The following is a 15,649-nucleotide window of genomic DNA, read 5'->3' on the forward strand; positions in this document are numbered from 1 at the left end:
TTAAAAGAGAGCCTGTTGATTTTGGTGAATGAGAAATTCTATATGAATATATAACCCTGAACTTTGCCTGCATTCTGTAAGTTAGCGCATTTTAATTCGATTTAGCCAAAAAAAAGTGGCACTGTAATGCACCGTTTGCGCTAATTGGAGGTCACAAACAGACAGAGCATGAGAGTTTTAGTAGTATATAGATAGTCTGGGTAAATGCAAGTAGGCTTTTTCCACTGTGGTTGGGTGAGTCTGCATCTAGAGGTCATAGGTTAAAGGTGAAAGGTGAAATGTTTAAGGGGAATGCGAGGGGGAAACTTCATTCAGAGGTGTTGAGAGTGTGGAATGAGTTGCTAGCGCAAGTGGTGGGTACGGGTCGATTTCAACACTTAAGAGAAATTTGGCTAGGTATATGGATCCATGGATTATGGAGGTCTGTGATCCAGGTGCAGGTCAATGGGACTAGGCAGATTAATGGTTCATTACAGAGTAGGTAGATGGGCTGGAGAGCCTGTCTCTCTCTCCTGTAGTATTCTATGATTCTATATACTTGGTAACATATTTCATACCATCTCATGGACTAACTATGTACACTTTGAATGCTAGCCACATACTAACATTTAAGGCAAGATAGAAATTCAAGTTTAATTTTTACATTATTGATCTATGGATCATTGGTATTAAGTATGTATTTAATAAAGCTTTTCAGAAGTTTGTATAGTTCTGACCATTGACTGCTTTTGATTGCAAACTACTCCACCAGATAATGCTAATTTCTCCTGACAGTTTTAGTTTAAGCAAAAATAACTATATTCATTACAGATGTCTTTAATTTCCATTAACAGCAAATTGTGTTAATTTTAAAATTGTATTAATGTTTCTTTCTGGAAATTATATTTTGTTCATGTTACTTTGAATTAAATTATTTTTGCTTTACAGGCATGTGTAGTGAAGCGGGAATTCAAGAAGGCAGAACAATTAATAAAACATGCTGTGTATTTAGCACGGTAAGCACCCATGTAAAAATATCTTGGCACTGTTGATTTATAGTTAAATGTTGCTCAGGATACAAGTTAGAGTTTCAGAATGTTTTTTTTTCAAAGCTAACTTATTCAGTTTTCTAAACCCATTCCTTCACACTTGTTGAGTGTGCAAGTTAACAATTAAGCCAAAATTCAGACATTACTCTTCCGTTCTTTATTATTGGGTTGATTTCTTTAAAAAAAAATCAAAGAACAAAATCAACACAATGAATAAAAGACTTTTTTGTACCCAGCATGCCATCTTTTCTATAGAAAGGTCAAAAAGTCTTAACAAGGGATATTAACAATATTCACAGCTAAAGAGGATTTAAAATTTTAAGTGTAAAAGAAAAAAAAAAATCTAAATTGTGAAAATACACGACCTAATGTTAACTAAAGAAATTTATTTTCAGGGAACATTTTGGATCTAAACATCCCAAATATTCTGATACCCTCTTAGATTATGGATTTTACTTGCTGAACGTAGATAATATTTGTCAATCAGTGGCTATTTATCAGGTATGTTGGAAAATTTGAGATTTGTATTTGTTAATTTCATTCTCAAGTATGTTCTTGTTTAGTTATAGGAAGACTATGTTAGACTTCGACTTAAGTGACCTGTAATTTTCTCAAGTTAAAAGTTAGGAAGATCAGAACTAACTTCTATTATCCTGCTATAAATACCATGCAATCTTGTCTATACTTAAAAGTTCAAAGTAAGTTTAATATCAAAATACACATGTTACCATATACATTGAGATTCATTTGCTTCCAACTATTTGCAGGAACTCAAAATCAGCCATTTTTAATTTTTGTATTCAAAATAAGCCCGCCATTTTGACTACTTCATTTAGTTCAGCAGTGAACACAGCTTACATCACACATTTCTCATTTTTGAAGGTCTAATTTACCTCTTTTGGTCTGACTTCACCAAGACTTGTCATCCCTGAAATCTTTGCGCTCGAGTTGTCCCCTTTGTATTCAATTCTGTGCTTTTCATGAACATTTCAGCTCAAAATCAATTGTAATTGTCTTTTCTCAACATCTTTATTTACCATCCTTATTGTACACCTATATTGATTCCAGTTGTTTCAAATTCAAATTATGTTCAATCTTAATTTTATGTAATGATTTAAGTCCTCTGAATGTTGTATCTCAGCTTTTACTTTCATCTTCTATCCACCACCACTCATCAAGTAGCTTCTCTTGTCCTGATCTCCCACTTGCGTCAGAGGTTACATCTTTATCTTCTGTCATTCAAAATCATTCAATTCTGATCTCCTTGGCATATTTATTTCTCATTCACAGACTGTCTTTGGGAAAATTTTGTTTTGTTTGCATACTCTTTCCTAGCTAAGTGATCTAGGAAATGCAGTTAATATGTACCAGATTGAATCATAGAATGCTGAATTTGTCATATGAGGAGAAATTAATTAGATTCCCTTTCATTTAAAATAATGAGAGGGAAGCTCATTGAAAAATGTATAAAATTCTTAGCAGTCTTGAGGAGATTAGTTGCAAGGGTGATGTTTGGCCTGGAGTGAGGTGTCTAGATCTAGGGGTCATAGTTTCAAAATAAGGAGTTGCCCATTCAGTACAGTGAGTGGTAATTATTTAGAAGGCTATAACATTTGAGTTACTACGAAAATGCAAGTCAGTTAAAAGGGTATTGATTCATGCAGGAAATTGGTACTGAAGTAAAAGACTAGTTATGATCTTACTAAATGTTGGAGCAAATATGTTAGCCAAAGTCGCTCCTCCTATTCTTTACATTTCTTATCCTGAATTGTTGTGTTTCGTAACTTCATGTGAATATCGAGGGTATTATTTTTATAAGGAATCTTTTGGTCAAGTTGAAAGCTAATGGCAAGTCAATGTAAGAGATTTTAAGGATAGTGTGACGTGGGCAAAGGAAGAAAGACTTATTTACTAAGGAAACTGAGGCTATTAGTGTCACTGTGACACTAATTTTAAGTGATTGAAGTTCATGCACACATTTTTAGCCATTTAAGTTTTATTATTTGTTGTCATGCATAATGTTGCTAAAATGGAGTTTTGATAACGCATGAATTTCCAAATGTAGATATTACCGATATCTGCACTAGTACATAAAGTAAATTTGCAGGTAGTTGATGCTTGCAGCATGTGCAGACTAATAATTGTAAACTTGAACTTTTAACAATTTATTTGTTAGACAGCGCTTGACATCCGACAGTCTGTATTTGGAGGCAAGAATATCCATGTAGCAACAGCTCATGAAGACCTGGCTTATTCCTCTTATGTACACCAGTATAGTTCTGGGAAGTTTGACAATGCAAAGTAAGTCAATTATTTAGTAGCATATGAATAATATTTTCTGTTAAATTGGTGATTGAGTTTTATTTTCAGAACTTCATATACTGTTAAAAATCCTCTCAGTACCTGCAGATCAAAATTTTATTGCAGTTGCATAATTTTGAACTTTAGAAATTTACAGACCTTGGAATGGCTCATTTTTACAAACTTAATGTTCATTCTGCTGGATGTTCTTACTGTAGATTAAATTACTTGTATTTTTTTTATTTTTCATGTCTGCTTGTCTTCCACAAACTAGTTTAATTTCCCAATACTCTTTCTCATCTCCTTTTTCTTTTCCTTTTTTCTTTAGTTACCTGATAATTTTATTTGGCCTGCTACCCTAACAAGAGCAAGTCTGCATTTTTAAAAATATTATGTACTTTCCCTCAACAGATTCCATGCTGAGCGAGCTATAGATATCATCACTCATATCCTCCCAGAGGACCACTTATTGTTGGCTTCTTCAAAAAGAGTTAAAGGTTGGTACATTAAGATTGTTTGACTGTTATCAACACATACAAAATGCTGGAGGAACTCAGCAGATCATGCAGCATTTATGGAGAAAAATGGACAGTCAATATTATGGCTCAGACCCTTCAAGACTGGAAAGGAAGTGGGTAGAAGCCAGAATAAAAGAGTCGGGGCAGGAGCTGGGAGGTGATAGGTGAAACCAAGTGAGAGAAGGAAAGGAATATAAAAGTGGACTAATGTGAGAAGCTGGAAAATGATAGGTGGGGAGGGCAAATTGCTGAAGAAGAGCACTTGAATAAGGGAAGGAGGCAGGAAATCAGAGAAAGCAAGATGAAGGTGGTGGCCAGATTGTGAGGGTAAGGGAGGAGAAAGAAAGGGGGAAATGGGGCCATAGAGACAGATAAAACTGAAGGGAGGATTTCCTGGAAGTTAGAAAAATCAATGTTCATGCTGTCAGGTTGGATACTTCTCAGATGAAATATGAAGTGTTGTCTGTGTCTGGCTTCAATGTGTCATTGGTGGAGGCTGTTGACAGATAGGCTAACGTGGAAACAGGAAGTGCAGTTAAAATATTTCAACACTCCATATCCATCAACATAACAGGGATTGGGTTCTCCTACTATCCCATTATCTTCTGTATCCAGCATATCATTCCCTATAACTTCCAGCTTTTCCAACAGGATCCCACCACCAGGCACATTTTCCCCTTCAGATGTTCACACATAGGAACTTGAAGCTGCTTACCCTTTCCACTGCTGACCCCTTCATGAGAACTCTGTGACCCAATGCAGACTGGGATATCACTTTGCTGAACATCTTCACTTTGTCGGCTGCAATGATCAGCATCTTCCCACCCGCCTCCAACCCCCTTTTATTCTGACTTCTGCTCCTTTCCTTTCCAGTCCTGATAAAAGGTATCAGCCCAAAATGTCGACTGTTCATTTTCCTCCATAGATGCTGCCTGGCCTACTGAGCTCCTCCAACATTTTGTATGTGTTGATCCAGATTTCCATCATCTGGAGTCTCTTGGGTCTTAAATCAAATCTTATACTTATATACTTCATGAGATGTGCTTTCAACCTAGCACCTAATAATTCATTGAGAAATATTTTGTTTCCAGTTTCATCGTTCAAGTTTCATGAGAGGTCTCTTCTGCCATTTATAACCAATAAAGGTGGCTACTTGAGTAAAAGCCCCAACAATGGTCAATCTGAACCCAAGTCTAAGTACATGTAATTTTCTTCTGTACCCAGTCTGATCATCACCAATTAATGTGTTTGAGGATGAAGCATCAGTTACAGATGAAGAATAAAGGATATAGAGTAATATATACAGCAAGCTGACCCATCTATAATACTGAACTGGCATGGAATTAGCAAAACTAAATATCTTACTAGAGTATAACAATTCCAATCCAATGTTGTTGGACCCTTTTAAAGCTCAAGCCAGATAGCCAGGATCTTTAAAAGAATATGTAAGTTATATGTGTTATAATGATCAATTGAATTGTGATCTGAAATGAAAACTGCATATGCTGCAAATCTGAAATAAAATCAGAAAATGCTGAAAGCACTCAGCAGTTCAGGCAGTATCTGTTGTTAATGGTGGAATAGCCTAACAAATCAAATATTTAAGAGCAAAATTCTTAAAGGATAATACTGTGAATAATTCCTTTATCTTCCCCAATAAACCTAACAATAAACACCTTGCTCTGAAACCTCTATAGGATGATTTTTTTTGCAGCAGCCATTTGGTGGTGCTCAAGAGCAACCCTATTTGTTTAATCCCAAATCTCATTGAACACACTAATGGAACTAAGATATTTTGGAAATGTACAAATTTTGAATAACATCTTGTGTCTTGAATTTAATAGCTTTTAATATGATAATACGGTATTGAAACTTGTTGGTTTCCATAGCATTTTTGAAATTGGTTTATGGGTGTCCAAAATTCTAAAGTGGTGTAACCTTAGTTAAGCAGACAATGACTTGCAAGTGTTTGGAGTAAAACTCTGATCTAGCATCCTCAGGACCTGTGCTGGACAGTCATATTTTCTAGCTTATTGGTTACACATCATACCCTAATATGTTTTAATGTCATTTTGCTGACCTGCGACCTAACTCCATGTACCCGCTTTAACCCCATATTTCTGAACATCTTTGGTTAATGGTCTCATAATATCAAATATTAACAACTAACGTGAGCATCCAGTGCTATTCTTGGGTGCAGCTGTGACTTGATTTCTGTAGAAATATTCCCTGCATGTCTAATCTTTTTGGCTGTGAACCCTGGCTTCAGACTTTAATCAGAGAAAATTGTATTCCTTAATTTAATTTATATTTTCACGATATTTAATCTTAACCATGAGTCTTTTCAATTATTTTCAGTTTAACATAAGGTGCATGTGGATCTTCGTCTGTTTGAATCTCCATTCTCTTTAACTTTACAGTTAAGAAAATAATCAGTAAATCCTTAACTTTTTCATATTTAAATTTCACACTTTCACAAATTCATGCTCAAAATTTGCCAGTACACCATTTCCTGGAGGAAATCAGATTGTGAATACCTAATGCAGTACTACACCTTGCAGAGAGAAACAAGTGCACATAAATTGTTGCTTCATCTGAAAAACATTTTGGATCCCAGGTGTTGCAGTTTCAAACTTCACTACTATTCCAGCACACAACATGTACTTCCCTCCTTTGCCTTTTCAGCATTTCAAAGGAATGTTTTCTTTTGTAAATCCCCAATCCATTCTTCCATTGCCATCTTGTTTTATGGCACATTTGCAGGCATCAGCAGGATTTGCTGCACATCCTTTCATGCCCACAATGTTGTGCCGACCATGTTACCTACTCTAGAAACTGCCTAGAATTACCCTACCGCATAGCCGTTTTTCTAAGCTCCATGTATCTGTCTAAGAGTCTCTTAAGAGACCCTATTGTATCTGCCTCCACCACTGTTGCTGGCAGTGCATTCCATGCACCCACCACTTCCAAGCACCTTAAAGCTATGCCCCCTCATGTTAGCCTATTTAGCCCTGGGGAAAAAGCCTCTGGCTATCCACACGATCAATGCTTCTCATTATCTTATTCACCTCTATCAGGTCACCTCTCCTCCGTTGCTGCAAACAGAAAAGGCCAAGTTCATTCAACCTGTTCTCTTAAGGCACACTGTCCATTCCAGGCAACATCCTTGTTAATCTCCTCTGCACTCTGTCTATAGTATCCACATCCTTACATCCTTCCTGTAGTGAGGTGACCAGAGCTGAACACAGTTCTCCAAGTGGGGTCTGAGCATGGGCTTGTATAGCTGTAACATTAACTCTCGACTCTTAAACTCAATCTCAATGCCAACACAGCATACACCTTCTTAACAACACTGTCAACCTGTGCAGCAGCTTTGAGTGTCCTATGAACACAGACCCCAAGATCTCTCTGATCCTCCACACTTGCAAGAGTCTTGCCATTAATACTAGAGTCTGCCTTCAAATTTGAGCTACCAAACTGAACCACTTCACACTTATGTGGATTGAACTCCATCTGTCTCTTCTCAGCCCAGTTCTGAATCCTATCGATCTCCCGCTGTAACCTCTGATAACACTTCAAACAACACTTCCAACCTCTGTGTCATCAGCAAACTTACTAACCCACCCTTCTACTTCTTCATCCAGGTCACTTATAAAAATTACAAAGAGGAGGGGTCCCAGAATAGATCTACTGGTCACTGACCTCCATGCAGTGCAATCCTGCATTTGTAAACTAACTTGCTCTTTCCCCATGTAAGGAAGAGTCTCAGACCTGAAACCTGAAATCAGTTTCCCTTTCTCGCAATGCTGCCTAACCTGCTGAATGTTCTAATGTTTTTATTTTTACTTTAAACAAAATGCTCAGTCAATGTCCAGGCCACCTGTTTATCTACCTAGTTACATTCACCCTTCTTGGGTCCATTGCTTTCTGTGCTTTAGCAGTTCAATTACTTGACTTGTGGTGAGAGTATATTTACCATCTTTTCAGGCAGTAGATTAAAGGCTGCTACTTTGTGTAGGGAAAATAATTCTCCTTCTAATCCTCTCGTCCCTGGACACCTCTGTTATGGAGAAAGATTATTTATTTTGATCTGCGTTATCTATTCCCCACATAATTTTATATACCATAACTGATGAAGGCAGGCATCCTTCATCACCACATCCACCTGTGCTTTCAGGGATCTCTGGATTTGGACCCCAAGTTCATCAGCACTGCCTCAGGCCCTACCATTTATTGTGTGTGTTCTGTTATTGTTTGCCCTCTCAAAATGTATCACTTCATGGTTGTCAAGGTTAAATTCCATTTGTTGTTGCTCTACCCAACATTTTATAAGATGTCTTCCGGAATGCTGCTTAGATTATGTACTTGGGCATTCTCTATTCACTACTTTAGTCATCAAAGCAATAACTCAATCAAAATATAACCTTTGTAAATCCGTAGTTGCTATCTTTGAATAATTGAAAACCCTAAAATATTAAATATCCTTAATTGTGGATTCTCGTTATTTTCCAATAACAGTGATTAAGCTCACTGTTTTCCCATGCTCACTTTAAATCATGTCATGTATTTTGACCAACTGAAGCAATGTCTTCAGTTGAAATAACTTTGCTAGGTTATGTTGGGAAACCTGAAATCTCCTATTTGTTTCAACAAAGGAATTTTAAAGCAATCTAGAATTGAAGCTAGTGCCATTATTTTATTTGCATATCCCTTTTTCAGTATTAGCTTTCTTGTCTTCATGAATTATAAATCTAAAGCAGATATTGAACACCAGCATTTCCTTATTTTCCAGATCATTTGGTTTTCATTTTATTTTGAAGTATTAGAAATTATTAATTCATTTCTGACATTAGGGTTAAAATCTTGATTTCAAGTTATTTGTGAATGGCTGGCAAATTCACGTGAAGTGTGGTGTATATTTTTTCCAAATAGGAAGGATCATTTTTTAGTTGAAGTGCTATCTTAATATTAAAAATTAGCATTTATTGTGCTAAATTCACCTGGAAAAGGTGGTGGTGAAATGGTTTCACTATGTGGTAGACTTGTCTAAATCTTCAACATTTATGTTTGTTTTTGTTTAGATATGCCTTACAAAAGCCACTTGTTGATTGATCTTGTCACTTGTTTATTTTCCAGCACTTATATTGGAGGAAATTGCTATTGACTGTCATAATAAAGAAACTGAGCAGCGACTCCTTCAGGAGGCCCATGATTTGCACCTTTCTTCACTCCAATTAGCCAAGAAAGCCTTTGGAGAATTCAATGTGCAGACAGCAAAGCACTATGGAAACTTGGGCAGACTCTATCAATCAATGCGGAAGTTCAAGGTAATGTTTAATGCATGGCTTTGAGTCAAAGGTTGGGATTTTCAGAACCCATTTTATTCTTAGTCCAGTCCTACCCACCACCTATCCTATTCTGAATTGTCCATATCTTGTCACAATAGGCAGCAGGTTGTGCTGGTGCTTTCATAGAAACAAAGTGCTTTGATGTTGTTCAGGATTGTCTGAAGGTGGCAGGCCTGTATGTTCAAAAACTTGCTGTTGGGGCTTCTCAAAATCACACCAGTCAGGTCCACCAGTATCGCACCAGTTCTCTTAACTGCCTCCGACTGGCTGTCAACAACAGGAAGACCAGAGGGTATGGAAGCTGAATGTAAAAGTATCAAGAAACTCAGAGGTTATACAGATTGGGGAACTGTGAAGTTTTCTTTGATTCCCCTTTGCATTGATAGGAAGCAATCAAAACAGACATGGGGCATTCAGAAAATGAGAGAGCCTGAAGTAGATGCAGCAGCTCCAAGACAGAATGCAAAATCTACTGTTACTACTTTTGATGATGGTGGATGATGAGAAGGAGCTGGTAGAAGTAAAAAGCCACCAATCCTTATTGCAGCTTGTAAATTGTTCAAGATTATTTCCCATTCTAGAATGCTTTGTGGAGCAAGATGAGAAGGCTGTACCTGGTCTAAGCAAATTAAGCAAGTATTTAACCCCACCCATCCTGTATATAACAATGAGTCATGCAAGACTGTCAAAGATCTTCTAGCAAGGTATGCAGGTTTGGTCTGTTTGAATCACCATGCCCAGACAAAACAGAACCAATTAGATAGAATCTTGTGACACGCAAAAACAGCAATTTTTCAGTATTCCTTTTTTTTTGTAAATCTATCTATCTTTTGAAAAACTGGTACACTACAAGTTGGAATTAACTGTGTTGTACATTTCTAGCAAATGTGGGTCGATCCAGTGCCATATATCCAGTAAAAGTGAACTGGCAAGCCATCACTCTTAGCTAGCTTGCCTGCCTGCTCATCTCGCGTTAACAGTGGCCAGGGTTTGCTGTTGTCTAACCTCAAAGATAGAAGACAGGAATTTCTGAGAGGCTTTGCTCTCTGTAGCTATTAGATAGTATTGTGTGACCCAGAAGGATTTGCAGATACTTAATATGTTAGGCTGTGGAGATGTTATTGATCCTTTCAGGTGCTTTCCTGAGCAAACAATCAAAATCATTTGGCGCAATACCAAGCTTTCAACAAGCACAATACCCTGTTTGGCAGTGGAGGAAGCCCTCTGTGTCATTTCTTCTGTGTATGTCAAAATGGTGACCATACGCATGTTGCCCTCATATGACAACTGCAGTGGAAACGACTCAGTTGCTCATCTCCTAAATGCAGCTTTACCAGGAAGATCTGGGGCTAGATGGCCAGGTATTTTTTGAGGCTCATGCCAAACAGCTGTATTGCCTGGGACTCAGTGCTGGGTGGGCTGTTCCCAGGTGCTCACAGTGAGACAAATATTAATTGGAAAAGAATCAATGCTGTAAAAGGCTGTCTCTGGGTATGCTTGAAAATCAGTGGTATTCTAGAGGGAACAAAGTGTTGCAAACTGGTATGCTGGACTACATGCTAAACCTGATTGCAAAGACTTTGTGGGCATGGAACCTCCTCATTGCATTCAAATTAATTAGAATCTATGTATATCAATTACATCTGAAGTCATGGTAATGTTTAAGTATTTGGTATAACACAAAATGCTTAATAAATGTTCTCTATTATAAATTATTTTTGATAAAGTGTGTTTAAATGTTTAAAATGTTAGAATGATTGTTATCACACATGTGTAAAAAGTAAGGCTCATAGTTTATATGGTATCAGTTAAGGAGCAAAAGGCAAAACTCATTGCCTTGAAAGATTCATCATAATCACAGTTGTAATAATTGTCAATAATACTTGTGTTGCTTTTATAGGAAGCTGAAGAAATGCACATTAAAGCGATTCAAATTAAGGAGCAACTCTTAGGCCAGGAAGATTATGAAGTGGCATTGTCAGTGGGACATCTTGCTTCTCTCTATAACTATGATATGAATCAATATGCAGATGCTGAAAAGCTTTATCTGAGGTCCATAGCAATAGGTATGTACCCCTGTAATTGGACTGTGAGAATGCAGTGCCAAACTAAATTTATTTTGCTTCCTGTGCAAAATGAAAGTTCAAAGCATGATCAAGACTTTGACAGGTAATAACTACAAGTTTATTGTTGTTTGGCACCAGGTCTTCCAGTACTTGATAAAACTCGTACCTATTTTTGAGTTTAATACAAAGATCCAAAAGTGTTGTTAATGATTTGACACTCCCCCCCCCCCCCCCCCCGCCGCCTTCCAGAAGCATGGCTGTTTGAAGTAAAGTATTTGAATTGGTGTTAATTTAACTTTTTTACAAACCAGTAAGTATCAGAAATGGAAAAGAAAAAAGAATGTGATGGAAGTACACCGCAGTTTGGACAGCATCAGCAGAGGAATGGGTAATGTTCCAGGTTAATAAACCCTAACTCAGAACTAAATCCTGAAATTTCAATTCTTTCTCTGCACGGATGCTGCCTGACATGAATATTTTATGGTCTTTCTGATTTTATTTCCTCAGATATGTAAAATGAGCTTAAAAGATAAATGGTCTTTTAAATTTAAAAAGCTTTTGACATTTCATGTTTCCCCTTAATCTTGCTTTTGTGGTGATGTTTATTCAACAGTCTATTTAAATTGCTACTTAGGAATTGTGAGTTTTACCTGCTCAATCATATTGTTGACATCACAAAAGATATAAATTAGGGGCCCTTTGTTTTAATCCCTGACAACTACAAGTATCAGACTAGGGAAAGTTGGATCTCTTGCAAAACATAATTGGGATAGATAACGGCTTCATTTGGCAAATATGCCTTAAAATGTGGTCCTTTCTGGAATTCCCTGTTAATTCCTTTTTAAGAACTTCATTAAAATATATCTCTTTGATCACATTATTGGCTTCTTTATGTGACTTGGTATCTAAATTTTACTTAAATTCTTCTTCAGGATACCTTGGACTATTTGCTGTTATTACAGCCCAGGAGGTGGGCATTCAGTTCATTGGGCTGATGCCAGCTAGTAGATTAGTCCACTTTCCCTTTCCCCTGTAGATTTGCAATTACTCTCCAGTAATTAGAGTTTGGTCGGTATGACATTGTGGGCATCACTGAGAAGTCCATAATTGCGAGTTTAACATCAAGGGATATATTTTGTATCGAAAGGACAGGCAGGAGGACATAGGCGGTGATGTGGCTCTGTTGGTGAGAGATGGAATTACATCTTTAGAAAGAGGTGACATAGGGTTAGAGAACGTTGAATCTTTGTGGGTGGAGTTAAGAAACTGCATGGGTTAAAAAAAAAACATAGGAATCATATATCGGCCTCCAAGTAGTAGCCAAGATGTGGGGTTGAGATTGCAGAGGGAGCTGAAAAGTGTGTGAAATAAAAGTAAGGACGCAATTTTAATGGGGGATTTCAATATGCAAGGGGATTGGGAAAATCAGGTTGGTGTCGAATCACAAGAGAGGGAGTTTGTTGAATGCCTAGGAGATGGTTTTTTAACCCAGCTTGTGCTTGAACCTACTCAGGGAAAAGCTGTCTTAGATTGAGTGTTGTGTAATAACCCAGATCTTATTAGGAAGCTTAACGTAAAGAAACCCTTAGGGGGGCAGTGATTATAATATGATTGAATTCATACTGGAATTTGAGAGGGAGAAGCACAACTCACATGTATCAGTATCGCCATGGAATAAGGGGAATTACAGAGGCACGAGAGAGGTGCTTGCCCAGGTGGATTGGAGGAGGATTCTGGCAGGGATGACGGCAAAGCAGAGATGGCTGAAATTTCTGGGAATAGTTCATAAGGCGCAGAATAAATATGTCCCACAGAGGAAGAAGTTACTAATTGGCAGGAATAGGCAACCGTCGCTGACAAGGGGTGTTAGGAACTGCATAAAAGCCGAGGAAAGGGCATATGAAGTAGTGAGTGGGAAGTTGATTGGGAAGCTTTTAAAATCCAACAAAAGGCAACTCAAAAAGCTATAAGAAGGGAAATATGGTGGCAAACTAGCCAATAATATAAAGCAGGATACCAAAAGTTTTTTTCAGTTATATAAAGAGTAAAAAGGGGGTGGGGTGAGAGTTCATATTGGATCACTGGAAAATGATGCTGGTGAGGTAGTAATGGGGGACAAAGAAATGGCAGATGAATGTAATGGGTATTTTGTATCTACCTTCACTGTGGAATACTGTGTGCCAGAGGTCTGTGAGTGTCAAGCAGCCGGAGTGAGTGCAATTGCTATTACAAAGGAAAAAGTGCTAGGTGGATGTCTTAAGATGGTTAAATCACATGAACCAAATGGACTGCATCCCAAGGTCCTGAGAGGTTGCTGAAGAGATAACAGATGCATCGATCATGATATTTCAAGAATCACCCAATTCTGGCATGGTCCCAGAGAACTGGAAGATTGCAAATATCACTCCACTCTTTAAGAAGGGAGGAAGGCAAAAGAAAGGAAATTATTGACCTAATCTCAGTGGCTGGGAAAGTGTTGGAATCTATTATTAAGGATGAGGTTTCAGGGTTCTTGGAGACTAATGATTAAACAAGTCAAATGTCAGCATGGTTTCTGTAAAGGGAAATCTTGCCTAACAAATCTGTTTGCGTTCTTCGAGGAAGTAACAAGCAGGGTGGATGAAGGAGAGGCAGTGAATGTCATTTACTTGGATTTTCAGAAGGCATTTGATAATGTGTCACACATGAGGCTGCTTTAACAAGATAAAATCTTATGGCATTACAGAGAAGATACTGGCATGGATAGAGGAATGGTTGAAAGGCAGGAGGCAGTGAGTGGGAATAAAGGGGGCCTTTTCTGGCAGTGACTCAGGTCAATATTGGGACCACATTGTTTGTCAATGATTTGGATAATGGATGGCTTTGTCACAAAATTTGCGGATGATACAAACACAGCTGGAGGGGTAAGTAGTGCATTGCAGCAGGACTTAGACAAAGTGGAAGAATGGGCAAAAAAGTGGCCGATGGAATATGGTGTTGGGAAATGTATGATAAGGCATTTTGGTAAAAGGAACAGTAGTACGGACTATTATCTAAATGGGTAGAAGGTTTAAACATCAGAGGTGCAAAGGGTCTTGGGACTCGGGACTCCTCGTGCAAGACTCCCAGAAGATTAAATTACAGGTTGAGTCTGTGGTAAAGAAGGCGAATGCAGTGTTGACGTTCATTTCAAGGGGACTAGAATATAAAAGCAAGGAGATAATACTGAGCCTGTATAACACACTAGTCAAGCTGCACTTGGAGTATTGTCAACAGTTTTGGGCCCCGTATCTCAGGAAGGATGTGTTGTCATTGGAGAGAGTCCAGAGGATATTCGTAGGGTTTATTCCGGGAGTGAAGGGGCTAACATATGAGAAGCATTTGACGGCTTTGGGTGTGTGCTCACTGGAACTTAGAAGAATGCAGGAGAGATCTCATTGAAACCTACCGAATGGTGAAAGGACTAGATGAAATACAACTTCCTGGAGCTGTGAGACCATAGCACTAACTACTGCACCACTGTTCCTTATTGTTACTTTCAAGACAAAATAACTACATGCTATCTGTGGGTAACAAATGGGTTCCATTTTTATGTATGTCTACAGTTAGAAAATACACAATCACTGAATACATTAATCAAACTTCCAAAGTATTGTAATGAATGAGATCAAAATCACACAAGACAGTTAGTAAAAAGACTAGGGGAGGGTGTTGAATCTAGTTCTGCCATTAAAGCAAGTGGATGCATGTGTTTTGCAGGTTTGGATTTCATAGTATCATGGGAGCTCGTTGTAATTAGGGGATGGCCTAGAATGACTTTATTCTCTGAAACCTATACCTTTTATATTTGTGTTCAGGATTAACATTAATGATTTTGGTTCTTGTAGTTCATGGCTAGTTGTCTGAGAAGTCTGTTGCATTCTTCGAATAATGTAAATATATGATTTAACCAATTTGTTTTAAATTAATAAGTTTATTTATAAACAGAATCCAGCATTAGAGCTCTAAGTAGCAAATTAATTATAAGTAGCCAAGTGAACTTATTTCACTTTTTAACACTGCAAGGAATACTTGTTTTATGGAAATCTAATAGTTTCTTTTAACGTCTGACAGGAAATAAAACTAAAATTAACTTTATTGGCATGAGCTGCAGTGAAAATCTAAAATAACTATTGCCTTTAAGAATTAAATCAGAGCAGATATATTTTCACTGATTTGTATGTCATGAAATTTGCAGCAACAGTAGTGCAAAGACATTAGATTACTATCAAGTGCAAAATTGAACAGTGCAAAGAAATGAAGTGCTCGTGTTTATCATAGACTGTTAGTAAACTAATGGGGGAATACTTAATTTTGGAAAATGAATGTTTGGAAATGTAAAATTTGCTATTTTCCTCTGACACTAATGC

At 37.6% G+C, this 15,649-nt stretch overlaps 1 protein-coding gene across 1 annotated transcript in view; it reads left to right on the forward strand.

Moving 5' to 3' along the window:
• Positions 1 to 15,649, forward strand: part of appbp2 (amyloid beta precursor protein (cytoplasmic tail) binding protein 2) — an 81,426-nt gene that overhangs the window by 59,932 nt on the left and 5,845 nt on the right. The window contains exons 7-12 of the mRNA XM_072243354.1: positions 928 to 995; positions 1,424 to 1,529; positions 3,205 to 3,329; positions 3,741 to 3,826; positions 8,984 to 9,174; positions 11,096 to 11,261. Of these exons, the coding sequence (XP_072099455.1) occupies positions 928 to 995; positions 1,424 to 1,529; positions 3,205 to 3,329; positions 3,741 to 3,826; positions 8,984 to 9,174; positions 11,096 to 11,261 (742 nt within the window). The remainder of the gene's footprint in view (positions 1 to 927; positions 996 to 1,423; positions 1,530 to 3,204; positions 3,330 to 3,740; positions 3,827 to 8,983; positions 9,175 to 11,095; positions 11,262 to 15,649) is intronic.

This window comes from Mobula birostris, chromosome 25, assembly GCF_030028105.1.
Source record: "Mobula birostris isolate sMobBir1 chromosome 25, sMobBir1.hap1, whole genome shotgun sequence".
Lineage (NCBI taxonomy): Eukaryota > Metazoa > Chordata > Chondrichthyes > Myliobatiformes > Myliobatidae > Mobula > Mobula birostris.